Genomic DNA, 25,929 nt, shown 5'->3' with positions numbered 1-25,929 from the left:
CACAGAAAACACATCAGAAAATGGCAGGGATCCCGCGGCATTCCCTTCTCTTTGTGGATATTTGCAAATGGCACCAACTGCAGGCAGTGTGACAGCCGTGGGAATGGATAACCCACCCGGGGAAACAAAAATGCAGAACAGGAAATAAACAGAAAACACCCTCTGAGGCAGACCATCTTCTAATGGCTTTAAAAGGACACGGCAAACAGGAAATGCACTTGGTGTTTTTAAAAGTTCAAGAAAAAAGCACCTTCCTATATTACACCTACCTCATTGACTTCACAGCATTTGCCTTCTTAAATAATTTTTTTTTTTAATTAACCCTGGTTTTGTACTGAAAAAAAAGATGACTAGGCTCACAAACAAGGGAAAGTTGATTGAAGAGAAATTACTACAGGGGAGTTTTGTTTCTCAAGCCCAGAATAAACAAACTTATTAGAATTTCCAGTAACCAGCTGAGTGTTGAACTGTGATGTGATATTTCATACACTGAGAAGTGATTTAGATTTTGTGTACGTTATGATACAAGAAAGAAAAATCATTACATGTACATAAGGAACCAGGACAGCAGAGGTAGCTGTTGGTATAACAAAATCAACAACTATGATTATTTTTACTTTCCAGTGAACATTCTACATTTAAAGAAGAAAACGTTTTTTTTTTTTAAACCAGATAGTGAGACCTTGCAGTCTCCAGCATTAGAAATTCACTTAGAACTCATTTGTTTCCCCTTTACTATTTTGCTGTCATTTTTATTTCTTCGAGACTGCCAATTTCCAATTCCTATTAACTGTTCCTAGCTCCTAGGCACCATGTATTTTCTGTCCTCTCCATCTGTATTTTGTCAACATGGAGTTCAGAAAGGATGAGTCAACTCCAAATAATCCCAAGGTTGGCTTAAAAAAAAAAAAAACAGATTTCTCAATAATAATTCTTCAGAACATTTTCAAATACCATTTCGACCTTTTGTGGCTCCAAATTTTGACTTGATCTCTGAAATACAGGGTTAGAAAACTTTGACATGCGGGTAAGCTTACGTAACTTCTGCATCAAGAAGTACACTGTCCCGCTAGCTGTTTATGGGAACTATCGCTGTTAACAGCAGGAAAACACACTCTCCCAGACCTACGTCTGATGCAGTTACCGTATATATGCCTTTGCTGAAGATGACAGAGAACTTTCAGTCTACATGAGGATTTTAATAAACTTCATGGGTCTTTCTAAAAAGTTTTCTACACTAAAGGAACATTTCATCATGTTGTGATTAGTATGGTTTCATCAGTAGTCATTGGTATGTTTAACAGCCATTATACTTTAGCTTTAGTTCTAAATGCTGGAGATGATGGCTTCCTGCTCTTGTTTCCAAGATCACAAAACACAGCCCCTTCGGGTGGGCTAACAGCAGGGCTGCAACCCCATGGCATCCTTGTCATCATCTAGGGCTTTCTGCAGTCCAACAGAAAGAATCGGCAGCCAGCTGTCAGCGTGGGTGGAATTCAATTGCACATACACAAATTTTAAGTAGATGCTCTCCAGATTTAGAAGGTTCTAAAGGCACTTCACTTTATCTTAAATTTCATGGAATTTATCTGGCTTCCATCCCATTCTCCAAGGACTGTTTATGCCTTTCACATTTCATGTCTACATGAAACGCATAAACAGCCCTTGGAACAAGGCCTGAAATCCAGGTCTAAGATCAGTACCTTTTTTGCCTGTCTCTCTGTGCAAGATCTGTGCTCTGCAAATGGCAAAGCTTTCCGGTTCCCACCGGAAAGAAAACTCAAAACTCTATAGGAGCCATGATCCAGAATTCTCCTCCTATTGTAAGATCTTTGTTATTAGAAGCATTTTGCAACTGTAAGAAACAGTAAGTCACACCCATTCCTCTTAGCATCTCCTTTGTGTTTCCTACCACTTGCACTCCAAAGTAAAAACAGCCTACTGCAGACAAGTGGCCCTTACACAACGCTTTGAACTTTGCAGGTTTGTAAGGAAGAGATTTAGGTGCCTTGTGTCAGGGAAGCACTGGTGATACAGATACTTCCTTTCAGTGGTGAAACCCAGGACAAAAAGCCCTCAGGCACAATTCTTTATTTCATGGAGCAAACTCTTGGCAGGTGGCTGGCTGCTCTGGATGCCATTCAGAGGATCCCACCTCCAGTCAATCATTTTATGTCTTTGAGCACCCAACAGCTTTTTGACACCATTTTATGAGCAATACTTACCCAGGCAGCTCAGAACATGTATGGAGACAACACATGGTTCTCTGCCCCTGTCCATGAATCCAAGGAGAGCCTTTATAGAGAAAGTCTGTATCGCATAGTCAATTTGTTGTAGACTTTGCTGCTCTGGTCTCCAAACTCCTATTCCTTTCTCCATCCCCCAAAACAGTCAAACGCAAATTTCAGCTGCATACGCAAGTCCTATTTCCATTTAGTTTTCAAATGAAACATCTTGGTGAACATATGAATCACTCAAAATCCTCACTGCTAGTACCGTGAAGAACAGACTCCGAAGAGCACAGATATTTTTAGTTAAAATTAGTTCTGCCTGGACATGAATATATATATATATAAAAAAAGGCAACAGGATTTAATCCATACTGATGCAATTTTTAAAGCCTGCATAACTAGTTTAACACAGATCAAGGCTTCAGTGTTTGTGAAGTTTTAGAGTTTTTGGAATTTAAGTTTCATACAGTCAGCATCATGTATGACCATTTTCTGCACACAGCTCAACAATACAGATGGATAGGCACTGGCACACACAGCAAAAATAGGCATATTACCAAAGTTTCAGTCATGCACAGTATCCCTGCCCTCAGTACCAACCACGCATGAAGGTTTCATTAATTTTAAGGTCAGAAGAAATCAGAATAACGGTTCAGACTGACCTGCTGCCAGGACAAAAGAATTCTTCACTTTCATCCTTCTGTTAGCTTAGTAAGTTCAAGACTGCACATTTTTCCAATGTTACCTAGCCTTTTGTGTACACCAGCTAATGAATGATACCCAACACTTGATAATCCTCTCTAAGTGCAATGTTAAAATTTTGTTTGGACTTTGAAAAATTTGAATTTGGCACATTTGAAAAATTCATGCTGTCCTGTTTATACTTCAGTCTAGGTACGTATATTTGGCTATGTATGGTACTGGCTCTCATGGATCATATTGTGCAACACTAAATCTATTTTTAGGAGTAGCAGCCCAGCCATTCTACTGCAGAACTCAAGTCAGGATGGAAATTCTACCTAATCCACTCTCTGATATTGTTCCCCCCCCCTTTTTTTTTTTTTTTTAGAATCTTAAACATAAGAAGGAACTTACCCTCATGCCACAATTATCTTGTGAACTGAACATTAGATGCCTTCAATCTTCCTCACAAGGAATCACACAAAGAGCTGGAAGATCTAGAGCCAGGAGTTAGCTAACGAGAAACTTACTGGATAGACATAGTGGCATGTCTTGAATGCAGAATCTCACAATAATCCAGACTGACAGGATTTAGTCTTCTAGAAATACAGATGTGTATATGTGTTAATGAAAAAGCGAGAAGCGAAGGCATTTAATTTACGTGAAGTTTTATTATCCTTCAACCTCAGCTGGTACTCCATTGCTCCAGCCTTAGCAGAGTTTTGCTCCCACAGGTAGACAGGATTTCAACCAACTGTTTCTGACTGAAAACATCTAGGCTAGGTCAGATTTTAGACCCAGCCTTTCATTAATACAGTCAGACACAAAAGAGCAATTGAAATCCTGACCACCTGAAAGGCTGCAAAGCAACAAAAAAAAGATCCAGGAGGATTTTCATCTTTTTCTATGTTTGTATAGAGAATCTTTCCTCTGCATTGATCACTAAATAGTTACAAAGCAATTAAACTGCACATTCAAGAAACAGATGCATTCTACATTTCAAGCTGTGATCAGAAACGTGCAACTATTTTTCCGCTTAGGAAGCTTGTGGTTTTATCTTCTCAGCAGCTTCGAGGACAGATGGAAGGCTGACTTTGTCTCCAAATTCTTTCTCACGATGCTCCAGTAAAACACCCTAGTCAAAGACACAAAACAGAAATTCATGCACTGGTCTCCCCATGAGAGTTCAACTGACCAGCAACTGAACAATTCCAAAAAAGAAACTTTTGGTCTCACAGGAGACATAAAAGCCTCCTACATGGCCTGCAGTACCTGTCTTCCTGCCCCAATCACATATACTCCTCCCAGGGTGAATCCTTCTCCTTCCAGGTTACCACTATATCCACTTTTCCAAGCACGGAAGAAATTTTGCCAGACTCCAAAGCGGAAGAAGCCTGACATCATCATTTTTCGTCTGCGTGGACCATAGAAGCCTTTCTGCAGGGAAACAGAAAATATCTCAGCAAAAAAAGTGAAATGGACTTTTCCTCCCAAATGAAATTTGGGAAACCAACCAACCCTGTATTCAAGAAAGGGCGCAACACACAAAAGCTAATCAGGCAGAGCTAAAACGAAATTGCACCTGAACTAACCTCCTTAACACACTCCCTCACCACTTACCACCACACAGACAACTAGTGGCACTGATGCCATTCATGTACTTTTTAAGGTGATCCATGGGTATTTACGCCTCATGTACATACGCATCTCTATTGCTGACAACAAGATGCTTTGTGATAAATGTCTTTTTTCTTATTTTTGAAGTATTGCAATGAAAATGTTGGTAAAGAGATAACAGTGGTGGCAAGACCTCAAACTTGATCAGCCATCTGTTTGGGGTTTGTTTGGTTGTTGGTGTTTGGTTGTTTTTTTTTTAAATCAGCCTGACTATTTCACACAGGCACAGTGGGGAGGGAAAATAAAGGTATCATCTAGTTGATTTTGAGTATTACTTATTGTTTTTCTTTCAGAAGCCAAATGATTTCTAAATGCATCTTCTGGGTTAAGGAGTAAGCAGGGCTGTGGTTTTGTAGGACGTGATGCTGGCATGTGCCAGTGTACCAGGACAAGCCATATCACTGCAATTTGGCTGTACATAATGAATTAGTTATGTCTGTCACCTTCAGCCCTTGATTCACACATCATAAACATCAGTGAGTCACACAGCCAGTGGAAGAAAGGAATAAATATTAATAGGCCATAGTGTTTACCTGTTAAAGGGGAGGGGAGGAATAGTCCTGCAACAGCATGTTATCACTGCATAGCTACAGACCAGTTTGAAAGCTGAGCAGGATATATACACAGAGAAAAGCAAAGCTAATTAACTTCTTAAACTACAATGCTACTAAATCCTTTTTCACTCAGACCACATTCTATCTATATTATTTACAGAAGCTCTTCAAAGAGAACATTCATAAGCTTGTTTTTAAACAAAAGCAAAACACCGACTTCACTATACCTTTTCATCCAGAAAGATTTCTCCTTTGAAATAATGCTGAAAATCCTCCACTTCAGTCCCTATCTTCTCTTTCACAACAGCATAGAGAGGGACACCCAGCTTGGACAGCTGAGGTTTCAAAGAGGAGAGCTCAGAAGCCTCCTAAGAAAGGGGGAAAAAAAAAAAAGCTGAAACATTTCCAGCAGTAAATGGAGATTGGAAAGCCTCACCTTGAATTTCAAGAGCACCAGAAACATACATAAATTCTAGATTGAGCTGCAAACCAGAAAAAAAACCCAGACCTGTAAATCAGACATTTAAGCTAGTTCTACTCCTAGGCAGGTCTCTATATTTGCTGAAATTTTCTTCATTAAGCATGGAGGAAGGAGACTTTTTGAGCATTTACTGGATAAAATACTAAAATCCTGGATAAGACACAGTTTTAACTCAAAGCTGTAGATACACCTTGCCTGTGCCAGGGCTTCAACTATTTTAAGTGTTTACAGAACCGTTAAAAGATAGTGCCTGCACATCACTTAACTTTCCCAGTGAAAATAATTCGGGAATTTCTTCACACACCTTCAGTATCCCAGAAGCAATACTGCTTTTTTCTGGTATGTAAGAGTGCAAGATGTCAACACTCATCTGCTGGGTTTTTTCTTCTGCTGAAGGACTCTCAGCTTCTATAGTTTGTACAAAGGCCTTCAAGGTTCCAACATATCAGAGTGCAAACTGCAAATATGTTTCTTCTCATCTCCAATGGAGAAAGGTCACTCGTACTGGACGAAACTCCCACAAATAACTCCACACTTTAAAAAATGGACACAGTTTACATGAAGACCCTCAGCCACCTAACAGAAATTACTTCACTTGCAGGATACCCAGGATTTACTGAGCATCAAGTAGCAGACAGATAGGGGTGAACAGACAGGAGACAAGACATTAGAGAAAGACATCAGTAGGTGAAAGGGTAAGGGCAGCTTTCCAGTTTACTACTCTGTCTTTTTCAGAGGAAATGATAAAGGATGAATCAGCATCACAAGCAAACACCGAGAAGTGACTGTGAGAGTTAAAGGATCATATCTTGTACTTGTTAGATCTTTCCCCTCTTTTCTGTTCTTAAAGATCTGGTAATTATTTTCTGTTTTCCCTCAATAAAATGCCTTATGATATTCCTAGAGGGGGGTTAATAGCAACCCCTCTAAACAAAACAAAAAAATTATATAGTGACCTAACATGTCCAAGAACTGATGTTCCAGGCTAGTGCAGTGGGGTTCCCTGTAAGACCAGAAATCACTGTTTCTGCAGAGACAGTGATACCATCAAACCTTGATTAGCCTTTTGAAGAAAGGCACTTCAGCAGTTTGGTGGGGTTTATTTTTGTCTCCTTGCTTAGCTTTTGGGAGGGGAGAGAGCAGGAATAATGTAAAAGTACAGTTAAGTTTTAAAAAGTGATTAGACTTTAAGCAGCATCTTGGGACTAGATCTGACTTGTTTTTCTTTACTGCTATTTAAAAATGATACAATAAGAGAAAGTTAAAAGTCTATTTTTATGGGTAAATGATAGCACATAACATCTATACAGCCTTACCATAAGGCTGTGACCGTTTCACCCAGTCTGTGAAACTGTTTTCGTGGTTTTGTAAAAAGCAGACAAGCATATCCTAGCAGAATACTTCCTCCCTCAACCAAGGCAGGCACAACCCAAAAGAATAATTCCCATTTCAGTTTGTCCCTCTGATAGTTCAACTATGGTTCTTCTGCTACTCTAGACTGCTTGAGTTGATGCCTACAATATTTAGCAAGCCCATAGCACCTTCCCAATGACTGGAGCACTGGATTTCCACGTGGCCAGATCCAGACCACAAGATGTAGAAGTGTAGTCCTGATAAACATAGTCTATCTCAAATAACAAAAAAGACATCTGATTATTTTGGATGCAGATGATACAGATAAAAGAACCCATATTTCTTAAGTCTATATGCCTCAGTTCAAGGATCCAAAGGCAACATTCCAGTAGGATTTGTGACATCCTTTGCAGATAATGGAAGCATGTCCTGACCACTGATACCAGGTTGGTGATCTGTGAGCTAGAATGGCCACTTTTCCACCTCACCACTGTGTCCAGGGAAGTATATATTCCTTCTTATACTGTCAACAAGGACAAAGTACAACATTCTTTCCAAGGTATAAGATAGTGGGAAGCAAGTGTATTTTGTCTCTTGCAAAAAAATAAAAACCTACTGCCTGCAGGTTAACAGATATGGTGAGTCACCTGCATTGAACCATTCCAGCAGCTCAGAGTCAATGACAGTGGGGAAACAAGCAGCTTTCATACTATGGAGAAACATTAATGGACCAAAAAAAGGGGCAGCTGAACTGTTCTTCAGAGAAAGGCAAGAGTCAACTCACAAAAACGCTTTGAGTATACAACAATCAAAAAATAACTTGTTTGGACAATTTAAAAGCTTTTTAAAACACTTTCCCAGTTAAAATACAAAACAATTATTTGCCCTAATTAGCTGATCGGTAGTGTGACTGCCTCTGTTAAAAATGCCAAGTTTTGAACCAAAAATAAGAATTAGAAAATTAAATTTATATCTCCTCAATTTTTCCCTGAAAGAAAAATAACACAACAATTCTTTGATCTGGGCTCTTTATTTTTACTTAGGAAGTTAGCATTAAAAAATAATCATTAATGAATTCCTGTCTGACTGTACGCGAAAGGCAAGAGTCAAGCACGTAGCCCGTTCTCCTCCTGCCTACGCTACACCTGTTCAGAAAGCAAAGTACTTTACTCGTTAACCTTCCATGAATTCTACACATACTTTAGTTAGTACTGATGGTAGCAGATCCCTTAATTAAACGGTTGCAATATTAATTGCTCTACATTATAGAGTAGTGAGTAACAACATAATAGCTATTTTCCCCCATAGCTACGAGAAAAATAATGGCCAGGGTGCAAGTTATGGCTGTTCCCAGCCACATGGTACATTCAAATTTTATTTTAAGTGTCTCCTCCCACCTCCACCCAAAAAGCCTAATGCCAACTTAAGGATCAGACTTTGTTTCCCAAGCCACTTCGTTATGGAACAGTAACTCCTTGTCTTTAGACTCCTTACCTTCCTGACTCAGGTTCAGCATCCAGAACAGTGGGGGACTCCCCTTTATGCACATCTCTTTTGCTGATGGGCTTTATCTGATGGCTTTCTGACAATCCAGTCTTGGGCTACTTTGACCAAAGACTACCTGGCTCACAGAGATTTATTTTGGACATATGAAATACAACTAGCTCATAAGACTCATCACCAATTGGATTTTTTTTAATCTTCCTCTCTAATTACCATGGACTGTGTCCCTGGCAGATGTAAAAATCACGTATCCATTGCCTTCAGAAGGAAAATGTTCAGGACCTAGACTATACAAACCATCTGCAAAGAAAACTAAGTATGCCGTTAGCTGGCGACCAGTTTGGGCTAGGAAACAAGACCTTTCAGATACTTCAGATGCATTTGATGACTGTCCTATTCATGCTCTCCCTTTAAGTAAAGGGAACCTATGCAAGTAGAGCTCAACTCTTCCGAATTAATCCCCAAGCCCAGCAAGTACCTCTCTGCACAAAAATCATCCAGGTCTTCGCACAGCCATGATCACTGCACCATTCTTCTTCCAGAGCTCGCCTGCTTTGAACGTTCTTTGTTCTGTTTATATAGGAGAAACAGCATCAACAATAATATCAGCCATTCTTGTTTACAATGATCAATGCTTTAAGGACCAACAGAAAGCACTGCAGAGAATTCCACATTCAAATACAGATCTATCAGAAAAAAAATCTATATGCATAAGAGTGTTACTGCTTTGTTGATTTGTAGAAGCGCATCATGTTTCATCCAGAAATACCAGGTTTGGTTGTTTTTCCTTCACCAGAATTATCTGCTATCAAGGACACCCAACTATGCATTATAACTAGGGAAGACTAAGAAAAATTATTCCAGCCCTGGCCTTACAAAGGTTCTTATAAAAGCCAGTTATTGAAGAACATACACTGAAACAGCCAGAATCTTACCTGATCCTAAAGTTTTTAGCTCTATCTCCTCTAAAAACTCCAATGTAGCCTTTTCTGGCTTGGACAAAAATAAGTCAGTGTTCGCAAGGACGATCCCTGTCACAGCTGCACCAATGGCTCCAAGACCAACAGACCACATGCCCATGGTGAAGATCCCAAAGTCAGGCAGGAAGGACATTTCTGTAAAGAGAATGAAGAAAGCAGCTCTAACACTGGGCATCAATGATGCCAGACAAGGAGGAATTGGATTAAAAGAACAACTAAAAGCTCACATGGATGTTTCTGGTTTGGAGATGATCTGTATATTTAATAATGTACTGAACTGAGTTTTAGAAGATCTAGATTACATTCCAGTTCTCCAACTGACCCACATGAAGACTACTAACAATATATTTTTACCTTTTCCCACTACCGGACTGACAAAAACATTCATGATTAAAGTGCTCAGATGCAATGGGGAGAAAGATGATTAACATATGTGTGTAATAAAGAGCCTCTATCTAACAAGATGACCTCTATGTTTGCCAGTAACTTAAATTATTACAGGAAGACAGTGGTTGCTTTCAAAAAAGCGTATGTAGATTAAATGTTCCCCCCCAATCTATACTAAACAGTAAATTTTACAAATATACCCAAAAAGACTTTAACAAAAACCCAACACTATATCTGGTTTCCTGTAATTGGTAACCTTTCCTGTTCCTTACAGTTCCACACTAGAACCAAAGCAGGCACCAAGCCAAAATTAGAGCTTATCAGTCATGCCTGCGGACAGAAATATGTAGACTTGCAACCATTTTATTAGACACAGTGATCCAACATTACAAACATGTCCTGGACAGCACCTTCTATATGCTACCCAATTTCCACTCTTGCTAAAGCAGAAATGACATCAGGAACAAACAACTTAAACTCACACCCATGAGTTAGAACCGATAACATTGCAATGGAACCCATTACATATGCCTGCTTGAGTCAACGTACAAACACTGCTTGTTGTTACCAGTGACTCTAGTTTGGTGGCAATTTTATTTAACCACCATCTATCCACAACCCCCCACAGCCCAATCTCGACCCTTGCACATATTTCACAAGCCTGGAAAGGGCTTTTCCAGCGAGGCAGTATCAGTTATGAGGATGCAGGAAAGCACGCTTAGCCCTGCCTCATGGACAAAATTCAAGATCCAGCTCTGAGCAATAACTGGTACAAGAGTCATTGGGGTTTTGGCCGCATAAGAAGTCACTGTACACTTACATTGGAACAGCTATGTGTTACAAAGGGCTGTAGATTTGCAGTCACCCAGCTTTGGTATTACACAATATGGAGAATGAAATTTTTTTCCAGAGCCATCTGCAAAACCCTATTCCCTGATAGACTGTTTTGGCAAATATTGCCATCTGTATATACTTTAGCACATGAGAGTTTTTTTCCTCTCATAAATACAGGAAAATATTACTGTTTTGAACTGTGACTGGCAATAATGCTGAGAGACACATACTCTTTATCCCCACAGCTAGCTATTGCCAGAATTCAGAAAGTAAGAACTAGGAGTAGCTCCTCACTTCTGTGTCAGAGCCACAGCGCCCAGGGTTTTCTGGGAGAAAATCCCTTTCCATCCTTAAAACTAGCTCTAGAATACTACGGACAAATACAGCCAACTGCCTACCTGCAGAAATAGCTAGAAAACATTTTGAAACAAAGATCGCTTTATTCTTTCAACAGCATACTTGGACATTATCACAGTATCTAGAAACAAGTAATCAGTGATCCCGAGCGGGAAACAAGGCCAGTTTACGCAAACATAACACAGATAGGAGAACAGATTCACCACTTATTTCTAACCAAGGGAAACCGTCTTTGACAATATCTGCTTTCTCTATATACTTTTTTCAAACATGAAGTCATACTGTAGTGACAGGTTGTTGCTATCTGCCTCGACTCCTATCAGAGACCACCCTGATCCCTGCCTTTGGAACAACCAAAATGTAACTCAAAATGTATTGCTGTAATGCAGCAACATCCTTGTGTTAAGACATAAAATCTCTGTGGCACACCCAAAAGGCTATAGCCCGGCTCCTTCCCAGCATCTGATTATCCACCTATTCTTTGCACTTAACTCTTCTCTGGCCAAGAGCTGTTTTTCTCTAAATTCTTAGTTACAAGGAGGGGGAACCCAAGTATTAATCCCTTGTGCATGTCATTTGCGTACAAAAACGTTGCCAAATTTGTGGCAACTGATTAATGAGTAGTTCTCACATAGCTTTTTATTAGCATTATTATTGTTGCTAGCATTATTAGCATCTCTAAAAGCCAGGGGCCACTCAGTTGTAGTTGATAGAGAAGAGATCATTAAGCCCAGTGAACACACCTCTTTAGTTTAACTGGACTCCTTGGTCTTCACCCAGTGACAAAAAAAGCTATTCAAGTAGGCAAATCTTTTGCAATTTAAATAAAAAGGGGAATGGAAGAAGCAGTTCTACAGTGATACTGTAATTCCTCCCCTGCTAAGCAAACACCATAGTGAGCCACTTTGAAAAAGACATATGGGAAACAGCAGCCAGGATTATTAAGAGATTTGCTAACAAGACAGGCTGAGCCCTGACACAGCTATGTCATTGAACCCCAAGTGAAGAGACTAAATGGAAAACAGCTGGGCATTTGCAACTAGCAGCTTCATTTCTGCTTAGCTGCTGTTTATTAAGGAAATCTGAAGCTCAAAGTAACTCTCCACCCCACCTTAAAACACAAACGCTGCTGCCTTGTGATCAAACTCTGAGTTTTTAAACATCAAATGACAATCCACAATAAGAAGATACAACAAAGCATCCCGTAAGCCGCAATCCACGAGGAGAAGATACAACAGAACATCCCGTAAGCCTTTAACATTTCGGTGCGTGCACTCACCAGAACCCACGCAGCCTGCACGGGCGTCAGCCACCACCAGGTCCTCCTGAACGCAAGCACAGGCAGGAGGGAAGACAAACTGCGTGGCCACGGGTGGTGAGTGGGCAGGAGGAGGCAGGAGTCCAGCTCCAGAGCCTCTGCCTTGCGGCCAGGACCTGCCTCCCAGTGTCTTTGAGCAGTAAGTGCCACAGTCACCCTGCGGAGGTTACGAAAGCACAGCTGTCCAATCCACGGCAAGATTGTTTTAAAGGTATCTTAATCATTCAACTTTTTTTGTTTTTTTAAACAACACATGGTTACCCTCTTTAAAGGAAGGGTGGGTACAGGGAAAAGGAACTACAGAGAGCGTTTCTGAAGCTAGGAACACAGCACTGAACTTTAAGATCTGCATGCTACACTGCTTTTCTGTAGAATTATGCATTTTTACAAGTAGTATTTTCCCTATGTTTCAGCCTATTCTACTTCTAACCCCACCACACGCACACTGCATGCCAAAACAATACAAACAACCCTGGAAACAATTAAAAAGCCATCACAATGCACAATATTAGAAAAAAGTTTGTTAAATACAGAGGCTATACTGGTGAATTAACCCAGCGTTTCTATGCTCAGTTACCTGCTTTAGTGGCAACATCCCTTCACTAAAGAGCATCATTTTCTCTGGAACTATCAGAGCCGCAAGCTCTCAACTCTGCTAAAACCTCCTAAGGGAACAAGCACTTCTCTTTACAGAGAGCAAAGGCCAAAGAAAAAAGGAAAAACATCTTTTTGTGTGTTTTTGTGGTGACCACAAAAGATCTCCAAGATAACAGTGAGTTACTTTATGGTCTGTCAGTACTCAGCTAACCAAAATTTAAACAAGCTTAGCCTTAATCCTCTTGTAAGTGCCAGTTGATGGTCTTCACTTTGTGTCAGGAAGACCAGTTAAAACATGGTTTTCTAGATGTCTCATTGCCCTCCCACCCACAACCAGAGAAAAAAAATTGTCATTAAGAGGATAGCTATCCTTAAACATTTATTTTAACAGTATAAACAGGACCCATTGCAGCTGTGTCAAAAAAACAACCCTGGAAAGTCTGTGTTTTCAAATTGTCAATAAAACTCTGGGTAGTACGCAGATTTACTTACTTTTCCTAAGAAGACAGCTGAGCAAGAGTGGAAACGCTCAGTGAGCACTCTCACAAGCTGGACTGCACTAGCACATGTACCCTAGTCTAAAATGGCTTTGACCGTTGCCTATCCTTCCCTTCTCTCCCAACTTCCCCAAGACATTCTATATTAAGCCTAAAAATCTTTCAGAGCTTTGTCACAACTTGCATACCCCAAACAAGTTGAGCTGATTATATTTTATGAGACATTCCCCCAAAAATGAGTCATATGATTACAAGTATCTTTGTAATCTGACTCCTATAAAGAAAATTTACAATTCACAATAACCTGGTAACATGCTCATCAAGATTTCATGAGCTTTTAAATACCATTAAGGATTACAAAATACAGCATTCCGACCGATCCTCAAAATTAGCCCTGCTTTAAGTGGGGATTTGACTAGGGACACTTCAGAGGTCCCTTCCAACCTAAATTGTGCTTTAACTGCCAAAAATCAATGCACAAAGAAGCCTCCTAACATTTCTGATGGCATGAATGTAAATTATTTTCACAACATTTTTTTTATTTTCTTTTTGCCATTGTAAAGATCCCGTAACAAACCATTCCTTGTGTCGAGAATAACAGTCTTGTTTTCAGGTTTCTTCCCAGTCTGTGCATGTTTCATTACTGAATCCAGTACAACACTGCGCTTGGCTCTAGCTGAAAAGAAAGTTGCTGTGTCAAGCAAGCAAACCAAACTCCTTCCTTTGAAAGGAAGTTAGTGGATAGACCAAATAATCTCCCCCATTCCGACACTGTCTTAAAGAAACCCAACATCTCCACAACCCTTTTGAGCAAGGGAGAGCAAATAGCTTTGGCACACTTTGGAAATCTTCCAACTCTCTAGGTGTATTCAGAGGGGACAGGCAGCTGGATACTGTGTACAGGAAAATTCAAATCACTGCTCAGACAGCAAAATGGAGATACCACAGAGATAGGAGGAAGTAGTTGGAGCGCAGAACTGCAAAAAGTACTTACGCAAAGATAATACAGGCTAAACTCACTGCTGGGTCTGCTGGGGACCCAGAGCAGGAAAGCTGCACGCTGTGGCAGTCTGCAGAGGTGGGGGAAGAAGGGGGATACCAACAGAAACACCAATAATGCAAATCAGCGTTCACCACAAACACAGCGACCCGCTAGGCAAGTGTCCCTCTTGCTCCAACCCAGCCATAAATCGTTCTTAATTTAATTAAGAATTATTTCCCCACCTTTCTGGATTCTTAGGCCTTGCTTGTATTTTAACTTTCACGTTCCTCAAATGACACAATTCCTAACAGCAAAATTATTCATTACTAGAAGCAAAAATACAGTATGATCAACATACATTTCAACTTCAACCCACAGGGCGGGGGGGGCTCTGTGCATTAAGGCTGTAATGCATTAGGCTCAGCAGACAGGCCCAACCGAGAACAATCTCCCCTCAACCTCATTTAGCCTTTCTGCTGCCTGCTAAGAACCAGGATCTGATGGGGAAACCCTCCCTGCGGTTCCAGAAGGGCTGGGCGGACTCCGAACTCGCACTTCGCGCAGCCCGAAGGTGCGTTCAGTGGATTTCTTCCGTTTGAGTAGCGCGGTCGCACCCGAGACGGAAGGAACACACGAGGAACGACATGAGAAACCCGAGTCTCTCCGTCCTTCACTGATCTTGCTGTCCCTACTTACCCCTCGCCCCGTCCTCCCCGCCTGCTTGCGAGAAACGAGGGGCTGGGGGGGCCGACACCCCCTCCACCTCCCCATGCCCCTTCCGCGGCCGGTGGAGCGCCGGTTCCCGCACCGCCACCCCCCCACCCCAAACCACCCCCGCAACCCCGCACTCACACTGCCGCACCGCCCCCGGTGCCCGCCGCGGGGATGGGCGGCGCTCGGTGCCCTTCGGCACGGCTTCCCCCGCGCTCTGCGCCGCCCCCGGCACCGCGTTCCGCGCAGCCGCTGCGCCGGGAAGGGGGGCGGGGAGGGGGATTATCCCCGCCGTGAGGGACGGGAATGAATAAACACCTTCTGTTCCCTCCCGACACCCATTTCCCCCCTCATTAGGATACGTTTTAGTTTCTGGCTAAGCAAAGAAAGAAACGAAATATATTTTAAGATCCTGCACTTAAACGTATTTAAGGCAAAGAAATCCCGACTAAAGTCCGAGAATGTAATGAGATTACTATTCAAGTAGTCTGATTAACGAGGCACTTAAAATGCTTAAATATATATTGCATTCAAGAACATACTTGCTCAGATAAGCCAGGCAATAACATGTTGCAACATCATTTAACGAACACGCTCAGTTGCTTGTGGTCATTAGGCACTGCTCCAGCCAGAAACTCAAGAGGACTTGTCTTCCCTACCTTGGGACTATTTTCTGAGGTCTCCTGTTAACCTGGCACTTATAATACCAAAAACCAACCAAGCAACCAAAAAAAAAAAAAAGTCGTAGCAATAACAGCACAGTCTGGTTGGTCACACAACAGCACCTCAGGAGAATGAACGTAACCTCTTTGATAGTACCAGAGAGTCTACATTCCAAACAACCCAACCGAGAGCCACTGTTTTTCAGCATGTCCGAAACTTATCTGGACCAAATGGCCTTTTCTTATCGCTCTCTTAACAGGGAGTCACCAGCCACTCTGGTTAGACCTGCTCAGTTTACCCCTTATTTGCATTTTCTGTTTATCTTTAGTGCAGAGCTTGTTTTTTTTGAGGACTCTCACCACAAAACAAGGTCTCTGCTATTTGGAAGCAACAACAGTGCCACGGTTCTGCCCTTGCGCAGATCAAACTGGAGTCAACATGCCTTGTGTGCGGGGATGCAGCAGAAATCACCACCTGGAAGCCAGCCTGGGGCACCCCAGCAGACCCCTTTGAGCACAAGACCACACTGCTTCCCAAAGGCTGGCTGCTCCCCTGTCACCCTGCCCTGCTCCTACGGGACAGACACACAGACCAGCCCTTCTGCAAGGCAGGGCCCCATTGCATCATGTTGCTCAGTACATGGCAGAACGGCATGGCTTCAGGCAGTTGTGGGGAAGAGATTTTGAGTCTCTTTCCCCAAAACTGTAGTAGCTATGCCTTCATCTATACACGTGCTTTTAGAAATCAAATGGATTATAAAAAGCACTGAAGTTACTCAGACTTATCAGCAATCAGAAAACAACCTAAGGAAACTTCATGGCAGAAACAGCATTACTGAACTACCTGAAAGCACTGGGGAATGTAGGAGGACTGCAGGACTTGGGGCTGCTTTTTTCTTCATTGGAAATACATGAAACCAAATAACATCTCTACTTTTTCCTCCTTAACCAGTGTGGGAAGGTTCTCTGTCAACACCAAAGATAATATGCTGAAGTGCCTCTCTCACTGTTTCTGAAATGCCATCAGCATTAGAATGTATGTATGTTTGCCACTGTGACACACCAATCTTAAGAAAAACATGTCAAAAAAAAAATGTCAGCTATCATCATGTAATTAAAACCCTAATTTCTGCAGGCTGTCAACATTCCTTTCTCCTGAATTTTATAATGGTTGTGGCTTCACCTGTCAACATTTGGCAATGGTAGAACTGCAACTCCATTATTTTTGTTACCATGGTAAGCACACAAAAACCCAAACTTTTATCTTAATGCACATTACACCTCTAACAATCTGGCAGCTGGCCTTCACAATTCAAAGGTAGCCAGTATTCCTGAGGGGGAAAAAACCACCTACCACAAAATGAAAACATCTTTTTATTTATTCTTTGCTCTGAGTAGGAATCCAAGACAAGGCATCAGGCAAGAACAATAAGCAGTTAATCACAGAAGTGACACTGACTTCATTTGTCCCTATTGTAAAAAGGAAAAATGCAGAAAAATCTGAGCTCGCGCATCTGGATTCCATCCAAGAGTATCCTCCTACTTTACAGAGCAGTGAAATCCCTTGAATGCATGCACACTTCTGCTAAACACAGAACACACAGAAAAATGGTATCATGAAAATACTGGAATCTAACCTTCTTTGCTGATGTTCAGAAAGGCTTGCTTTCCATGAAAACCTACTGTGTTGCATAAGTAGAGTTGCAGCAACAATTACTTTGTCCTTATTAGACTACCTTTGCCTCCATTGCTTCAGAAAGGTAGCGCAATTTTGGCAGGAAAGCTGAATGGGGAATTTGACTTCTTTGGTTTTCTGTTTTTCCCTCTTGATAAAATCGTATTCTGATTGATCTATAATAGTTTAGCTTTTCCATACACCTACTCAGATGTTGTTCACACATTTTTCCTGTTAAAGAGAGAATGATAAAGTCCCTAACACACACGAAAGGAACATTTCACAGAGCAACAGCCACCAACATTTAATCTTCCAGTTCTAGCTTTTGAATAGTGCTCTTAAAAGGCACATTGAGCCCGTTTCTTTCTGCTTTCACAATTCAGTCTTATAGCAGTTAAACTGAATGAAGTGTATCAGTCTGCAAACTGCTTGTATACCAGTTAATTAAATTTCCCTAGCATGCCTGTGCATAAGTCACCCAGCATGCACTGTATCAGTATCTACACTAAAACATGATCTAGCATTACACAACTTTCAATTCAGGTACAGAATGACAAAGCTGTGTGTTATTTCAGAAGTTAATTATTTCTCTTTCTTGTTGGATCATGCTTCTAGATCATCTTTAGACCAAGGGCATTGTTAAGACAAATGGCTTATACTTGCATTAAACAAACTGCCTTTCCTATAAGGAAATGGGCAATCTCAAAAGCAATGAGGAAACAGAGTGAGTGGTGGGCTAAGGCAGGATCCAGGCCCTATGTCTGTAGAAGGATTTCCAGGCTAATTGAGATTTTTCCATATTGAGCCAGTAAGATCGGATGCAGATATACAAAAAACACAACTTGAACTTTTCACCCACGTGCTTGTAAAGGCATATCCACACAGATGCAGACTGACATAGGTTTCAGCTAGACTAGGCTAAAGCCATCTTGTTTGGAGGCTGTACAGGGATATGTACTCATGCAGTGGCATTTTCAACCTCATCCTGATTCTCAGGAAATAAAAGCATCAGTCTGTCTACAGACAGCCTGGACACAGGATCTTAGATTTATCTTAGGATCAGAGGGCACTAGTCACTGAAGAAACCAAAGGACCTACAAGTCTTTTGAAATCAGTTTCACCCACGTGAGCCGTTGACAGTGGAACATCAAGAAGAGATCGGTGCCAACACCCTCCATCTGGACAAGAGCAGGAAGAAAGAATTACTGAGTCTTTTTAAAGGGTATACAGATACTAATACAGATGTCTTTTGGCAATAGACTAAGAAACACTGAATTACAGAAAAGCCTACCATTTACAACAATTCAATAGATAATCAAAGCCTTCAGAAAGAGCAGATGAGGTCATCAGTACTTCTGTATGTCCTTCAGTCTTTAATAATCTCCAGGGCCTATAGTTTTTCTTTGTCCTGTTTACTGCAGTACTACCTATACTGTTATTCTATATCAATTTTTTATTTTTTCTAATACTAGGTAGGACACTGAGGCCTAGTAAAGAGAATTATTTTTAATGACCATTCAAGCCACTAGAATAGCAATCAAGCTTCAGACTCTGTAAGCAAAACCAGGCTCTTGAACATCCCAAAATATCCCCATTGATAGCACCAAAAAGGCAGTAACTGCACTTCTGCAATATGAGGACATCACAGGACAACAGCCATTCTGCAGTGGTCCTGGTTAACTGCCCGCAACTACTACACAATTTCTATTAAAATCCAGGCATCCCACATATTTCTAGGCTATTTTTCTTTCAAGTTCTTGGGGCAAAACTGACATGTTTAATTCCTTACTACAGACTTCAACAGCAGGTATACATCTTGCGATCTATACAAGTCATTAGTAAGGATTAGGCTGCTTGTGTTACTAACACAACTAAGTAGTGTCCTACATTGTCCTTAAGACATCTAGTTTCTATACTCAGACAAATAATTTATCATACTATGTTGGTTGTATGTACCTAGAAAACCCAATGTAAATATTTTTTTGTATAAGTATGTAAAGGTTGGAGGTGAGCAATTTCTAAGGTTTAAAATAATCTGTTGATTTACTGGTTGATTTAGCTGTTACACAGAACTATTTTTTCAAGCACTAAGGAAGAGAACTGGGCTTTTTCCAACAAATTCATGCTTCTCCAATAGTAGATGAACTGCTCTTGATATTTAAGATCTGAGAGAAAAATTCTATTACCTCGTCTGCTAAAAGAACATCCTGGTTAGAAAAACAGAATAACCCTGTTATTAAAAGCATTGATGCCAATCTAGGTCATTTTGACAGAATTTGGCTAGGAATCAAGTATACATGCCAGCAAACCTCAGCTGCAACTTCTGGTAGTAAGGTGGTAATGAGTAGTTGAGCACAGTAAATTTCTAATCCAGCAGAGCTACAGCCACACTAACCATAGCCTTAGAATTAAGTTCTTAATCCTCTTATTACCTTGAGCTATTTGTCTGTGCAACTTTCTTCTGCTAGAGCAAAACAAATGTTTTACTATCACACTTAGTTTCAACACTGCATATCTGTACTTCATTTGCATTTATTGTTGGTCTTATACAACACATCAACCTATGAAGGGCCACAAACTTCATATTTCCTATTTTCCATGTATAGTTTCCATTTAATTCTTTGTGAACTTTTTTTAAGGGGTTGTGCTCATCTCCGGGCATACAGACTGTGTCCATACTGAGAACTACAATCTTTACTTCTCAGCTTTCATTAAAACAGCTTGAAAGAAAGGCAATATCACAAAGTACCCAATGCACAATAGCCATGTATCTGAAATGAAGGACTCTAAGTAACAACTGAAATTGACAGGGGCATACATCATGCAGATAAACACAACAGAAAGACATTCTACTAAGTAAGGTACATTTCAAATCCACCTATGTGTTTATGTGCCTTCAATGGGAACGTGAAGGACCTCCTGTAATATTTCCAGCAGCATTCATAATTAACTCCTGATCAGTCTTTCTCCCTAGAACCAAGTTATATTCTGTGTCACTCTTTTTGGCAATACTGGTTTAGTCACCAAGCCAGAACTAAAAGTTTACAAAGGCATTACACAGATTTTGCGTATTTCCTTCATTAGATAAAGTTTGTCAAAGCTAGCAATTGGTTTAAGGAATGTAGATTATTTTTTCTCCAAGTAAAAAACAAAAAAAAAAAGAAAAACACAAACCCAATATTGCCACCTTTTAGTAAGGTGCTTAAATGTATTTGTTTTCAAGCATTTTTCCCCATACACATTTTGCTCACATCCACCATCATTTCTGCCACTGCATAAATTGTCAAACTTACACATAGTACATACTTAAAATGATTGTGTAGGGGGTAAAACTCAAGTACTTTGTGGATACACCATTCTGTCAAATTAAAACCAAACATAATTTTAACACATTTCATTTCCTGCTCTTAACTAAGGTTATACTTGGGTGATAAGCAAGTGACAGCAGGACAGAGTAATGGGTAGTGTGAAAAAGGGCACTGATGATGTTGAAAACTTTCAAGGTCACCATATGCTATGCTGCACCAGCAAAACAGCATTTTGAAGTCAGGGATTGTTCATGTATCTTGCAGGTCAGGCTTAAAACTCACACTTTTGGGAGGGAAGGAAGGTTGCTTAGACAAGTAAAAGGGGGAGTGGTAAGGCTAATTGCATTTCAAGCCACAACTCTTCAGGAAATGATCCACATCATTCCCCATTCCTGTGGGTTTACTATTATGATCCAAGAATATTCACAGAGTTAGCACCCTGAGATGATTTGGCAAATGCTTTTCTGCTTATGCCAGCTATTGTTCTAGTAACAGACAATTTCCAGGGGCTCCGATTAGCTAAAGTTGAAAAAAAAAAAACACAGAAGAGCAGCATTAGTGAAATCCTTATTAAATTACAGCTTTTCATGTTTAGTAACGAGATAGATTATAGGCCTAAAGGATTTATGGGATGTGAATGAAAAGTCACTTCACAGCTAGGAGAAGGCAGGTGAACAAAAAAGATGACTAAAGATCTAAGAAGCTAGATGAGCAATGCCCTAAATGCTAAACAGGGAGGCCAGTGAAACCCAGAAAGAATTCTGAACTGTAGCTATTAGACTCTCATGGAAACCATTAGTTGTGTTTTTATTAAATCAGGGGAAGCCCTAGGTAAGCATATTAAAGAGGAGTCAGAGGAGTGGCTCTGAATATAAGCAATTTCTAAATGTGATAGATGCTAAAGAAAATGGTATTATCAAATACCACAGGCTGAACTTCAGATAAACATCGTAAGGATTTTGTTTCCACTTGTAATTGCAATGGTATTCAGGCTTACTCTAATTAGTCAATTTTTCCTAATTTCTTTTAACTATTGCTATCAAACTACCCAGCTTATTATGACCCACAAAACATCCCAGATCTAAATAACTGCTTAAACAGCTCCCATGCAGTTCACTGGGTACATACAGTCAAACTTTTCTTCCACAGGAAGCAGGCATCAGTAATTCCCCTTCCATTAGTCCAGGGTTCTCTTTCTCTCTCCAAAGAGCAGTAGCAAACTATTCCCATATTAAAACAGACAGACAGCCTATCCTTCCTAGGACAGCGTTTCTTCTATATGCAAGGAACTACTATACAATGAAGCCTAATACAGCTTTTTTTTTTTTTCAGAAATGCTGATCTCATTAAACCTGAAGCAAAGCTACATGGAATCTTCATGCTGTAACTAAACAAAATAAATCTAAAACGTCTAGAATTGAGAAATATACGGCTATTGCTGCAGCAGTCTTTACCTAATCTCTACTTAAAACACAGTTACCAAAAAGTTGCAAGTGACTTCAAATAGCATTGCTTTTAACAGTATTTAATTCCAGTAACCCATGATCAAGCTTCCTCAATGTTCATACTGAAGTTATGTCCTAATCGCTACTTCCATAAGACTCCTAGCCAGATTATCTTTCAGGGAAAGCGCTAAGGTCACTGACTGTATGTTGGGTCTTATCTGATCATTTGCCTTCACCACCCTATGATTATTTTATGCTATGCCCTGTAATTATTTTCTGGTATTCTCCACCTGCGTTTCTATTCCCAGATTTTGTAAAATATTAAATAAACAGTTCTTGTCACTGTGTAAATAGAGCAGCTGACCGGAACAAATGACCTGCAAGATACTTTCCACTATTCCAAGTAAACATGTGTCACTTGAAATTTTAATATTAAAAATAACTGAGAAAAACAAATATATGCAGTTTACAAACTGACCAGTTTCCTTACAGAGGACTTAGTTACACCTCAAAAACTCACAGCTAATGGAAAATTTTAAAGACTGTCTCCACATCAGTCAGAAAATACATGAACATAAACAGGGTTTTATAATCACAAAAGTCAGTAAAACCAAAGTTCCTAGACAAGACAAAACAAGTCAAGTCAATAAAGTGAACTGAAGAACAACATAAGTCTAGTACTTCCTTTAAAAAAGGGCTTTTAATATAAATCTGAATACAAAAATAACCACAACACCCGAGTCATCTCAAATCTTCAAGGTTTTCTGTTATCACTTCCCTGACAATTTGGCAAGTGCTTGTTTTCTCTGTTCTGCAGTCATATACTCACAAGCTTCCAAAATATTTACTATAATTAAAGTCTGTTGAACTGTTTTTGCTTTTACCCATATTCTTCCATTCATTCCCAACACCAGCTCGAATGGGTACAATTGTGACAACTCCTGAATTATTTCACATTTGGGAGCCAGGAGTCTGTAAACAAGATTTAAAAAGTCAGAGGAAGTAGTAAGTGGTAGCAGTAGTAGTAATGCATTTGATAGACACCGCATTATTATCAATAACTAAACCACAGTACTGGTGTTGTGGGAGCTATTAAGGCAACACCAAAAGCTAAGATGACCAAGTTGCATATGCATCCAAGATAGCAATACAGTAACAGATTTTTAATTATCCTCTCACACACAATATATGCACCTAAAAAAATATAGCACTTGTGAATTTAGTAGTTTTCTAATTAGATTCAGAAATAACACCTGACAAATTTAAAACAAACTGATACTTTAATAATAATTCTATAATTTAATAAATTCTAAAACTACACTGCTTGACAAAGCAACATTTCTAAAGTGCTGCTATTTATAAATTTGACACCAGAGTTAAGATGTCTTTCAAAACACAGCTTCCCTTCTCCAGGAGACAATATTAACAGCAGTAAACCTAGCATATTGTTTTTATTAGGTGACAGCATATTGAAAAATAAAAGTGCCCAGCATATTGTAACACATCAAGGATTAAATCAAGCTTCAACAGGCTTTCTCAAAGAAAAACATATCAGGATTGAGCAGTTTACTGGTAATGTACTGTTACTTCTTTACTTGCATACAGGCAAAATCTGGAAAACAAGCAGAACAGCTGCAAAAATATTTTCGTATCTGTTCACACTGACTTCTGATGGGACATGTAAACCAGACAAATCACTACTTAAACCCAGGTATAAAACAGCTGCTCTGCACCTCCGGATTGCTTTTCCGAAGAAAAGCAAAAACAAAAACCCCCACCCAAAATCAACAAAGTTTGACTACTATTTATCCATATAAGCTGGTATTCTTTTATAGTCACAAAAATCTGTGTAAGTAACTCCAAAGTTTACAATACTTTTAAAAGCTTACAAAATGGTTCCTGGATTAACATGTCAGTTTTAAATGAAAACCCCACAATTTATCTGTATCCTTATTTCAAAGCAATTTATTCTTTGGAAGTCAGAAAATAATTAGTATTGATGTGGAAAGACCCTTTTAATCAGCTGCCATCAAATTTACACCCCTTACTATCCCATTGAGCAGAAAAAGCACATTAAGCATTTCCAATTTTTAGAGTCCAAGGTAGTAGGTACATACCAAAATCCCAGCCTGAATGTCTCATTTCTTCAGGTCAATGGTTTTGTTCTCCATACTGCCTTGGCAACCACATCACTTTTTTTAAACAGGTCATATACCACCATCTAGAAGAGCATCTAAACCTCTTAAGGGTGAAAAATACATGCTCCTTCTAGGTCAATATCCATACTCTATTCAGTGAAACTGATATAAATGCACTAAAACATTTACACACTCCGATTACCAAATTGTCCAGAGGAAACAGTTATGCAAATCCTACCCACCGTATTCCACATTAGAGTGACTACTTTTCTTAGTACTTACTTTCTTATTAGACCTAAGGAAACTTTAAATAGGAAGCCATCTTGTCCAATCATTCCCATTCCACTTGATCTTCCACTGCTGTCTATACAGACCATCTCTGGTTCCATGTCTTTATTTGCTACAAGGAACTGACCATAAATAAGATCTCCCACCTAAACAAAGTAGTGTCAAAATGCAAAAGTATTAGAGAAGATCATAATGTACATTTGCAAGAAATACTCAGTTGATAAACAATAGGTTTAAAACATTGGCAATAGAAAAATAAACTGGTCGAACACAAATTTTCGTTTTCTCTTCTTCTACTAAAGAAAACACCTGCTAGGAACAATTATCTATCATTCCTGGAATTTGAAAGATACAATAAAAGTATAAAATTTCATGGGGTATTCATGGAGCGACCTCTTTTCTTTTTTAAATACCAAACATGAATCCCTCTTTCTTCAGACTTTAAGGGTGTTAAAAGTCTAGGCAACCTGCTTATGTAATCAATCATTGATCAGGACAACAACAAAAAATCATGGTAATCTATTTCGCTTTTCTTTACAGTCAATTTTTACATTCTGGTGATGATATGATACTTCATTTAAATGCAGAAGCTGTGGCATGCATGTGCACGCAGCTATTTATAACAGTGTTATTAAAAACCCAGTATCAGATGGTGTAAAAGCTTGTTTTACAATCTTAACTTCATAGTGCCCCCCTGGATGCACATTCCTCTTGAACTGCATCTACTGGCAGTATTAAGTTAAAATGTAAGGAGTGAAGAAGCCTGCCATCTGACAGACAGACCACACTAGTTAAACAAGCTCTAAAGAAAACTCAGAAAGCCCACAGCCTAATCTCCTCCAAGGAGGGCCACAGCAAAACCACTGCAAATAAACCTGCACTCCTCCTCTCACATGTGGCTTATAAAACCATCTTTTACTAAGGAAAAACTACGAGAACGTTTAGTAGAAGCATGCCAAACTACATCGCTAAAGCGCCACCTCCAAAACCCACAAGTATTACCTGCACATTTGGCCTGTTCCTCTTCGTGGCGCCTTCAAAGGCCAGGTAGGACAGCGACGCCTGCTCGCTCCCACCGACGTCCAGCTTAAACACGTCTCCCGCTTTGGCCGTCACTATTCCTATTACGTGGTCCCCCTTGACGGGCACGTACTGCAAAAGGGACCGGTGGACAAAGGGGTCAGACAAGCGCCGACCACAAGGCCTGGCTCCCTCCCGCCCCCCAGCCGGACTCCTCCGCGCCCCTACCCGCTTCTGCTGCGAGTCCACC

The 25,929-nt window shown here is 40.1% G+C and overlaps 2 protein-coding genes across 2 annotated transcripts; both read right to left on the bottom strand.

Moving 5' to 3' along the window:
• Positions 1-3,567: 3,567 nt before the first annotated feature.
• FAM213A (family with sequence similarity 213, member A) lies at positions 3,568-9,593 on the bottom strand. The gene is given in 5 exon segments (XM_009884567.1): positions 3,568-4,047; positions 4,185-4,349; positions 5,371-5,511; positions 8,959-9,050; positions 9,416-9,593. Coding segments are annotated over 5 exon segments (675 nt in total). The 3' UTR covers positions 3,568-3,948.
• A 13,335-nt stretch (positions 9,594-22,928) lies between these two features.
• EXOSC3 (exosome component 3) lies at positions 22,929-25,928 on the bottom strand (the record flags this gene model as incomplete). Its single annotated transcript, XM_009884579.1, has 4 exons — positions 22,929-23,205; positions 24,654-24,805; positions 25,662-25,811; positions 25,908-25,928. Coding segments are annotated over 4 exons (525 nt in total), but the record flags the coding sequence as incomplete, so codon positions are not given.
• Position 25,929: the final 1 nt, after the last annotated feature.

Source organism: Charadrius vociferus, unplaced genomic scaffold (assembly GCF_000708025.1).
Source record: "Charadrius vociferus isolate BGI_N301 unplaced genomic scaffold, ASM70802v2 scaffold655, whole genome shotgun sequence".
Classification (NCBI taxonomy): Eukaryota; Metazoa; Chordata; class Aves; order Charadriiformes; family Charadriidae; genus Charadrius; species Charadrius vociferus.
Note: the sequence above shows the minus strand (reverse complement) of the source record. Positions and strands in the feature narration are given on the sequence as shown.